Below are 492 nucleotides of genomic sequence, written 5' to 3'. Positions count from 1 at the left end.
TCTCACCGCAGCTCTGTTTCTCCTTGGGGATCCCAATCCGAATCCCATTCTCAATCCCAATCCCACAATCCCAATCCCGATCCCGATCCCAATTCCGATCCCATATCCCCGTCTCACCGCAGCTCTGTTTCTCCTTGGGGATCCCAATCCCAATCCCAATCCCACAATCCCGATCCCAATCCCGATCCCCCCTCCCCCTCTCACCGCAGCTCTGTTTCTCCTCGGGGATCCCACTCCCAATCCCGATCCCACAATCCCGATCCCAATCCCACAATCCCAATCCCACAATCCCAAAATCCCAATCCCGATCCCATATCCCCCTCTCACCGCAGGTCTGTTTCTCCTTGGGGTCGGGGGTCGCCGACTTTCTCCGTTTCCGTTGGTTCCCGAGGAGGCTCCGGGCCCGGCCCGGGCGCTTCGGGCCCAGCTGGGGCCCCCCCGGGGGGCAGCACAGGGACGGGTGGGGGGCAGGCACTGGGGAAACAGCGGGGT

At 62.2% G+C, this 492-nt stretch overlaps 1 protein-coding gene across 1 annotated transcript in view; it reads right to left on the bottom strand.

The window, feature by feature from the left end:
• The window catches only part of DEDD (death effector domain containing), a 5890-nt gene that overhangs the window by 2428 nt on the left and 2970 nt on the right, over positions 1 to 492 (bottom strand). The window contains exon 3 of the mRNA XM_042019836.1: positions 328 to 474. Within this exon, the coding sequence (XP_041875770.1) occupies positions 328 to 474 (147 nt within the window). The remainder of the gene's footprint in view (positions 1 to 327; positions 475 to 492) is intronic.

This window comes from Corvus kubaryi, unplaced genomic scaffold (genome assembly GCF_017639235.1).
Source record: "Corvus kubaryi isolate FWS band 111438036 unplaced genomic scaffold, C.kubaryi_AGA036_p1.0 36234, whole genome shotgun sequence".
Classification (NCBI taxonomy): domain Eukaryota; kingdom Metazoa; phylum Chordata; class Aves; order Passeriformes; family Corvidae; genus Corvus; species Corvus kubaryi.
This window is presented reverse-complemented; position numbering and strand designations above follow the sequence as displayed.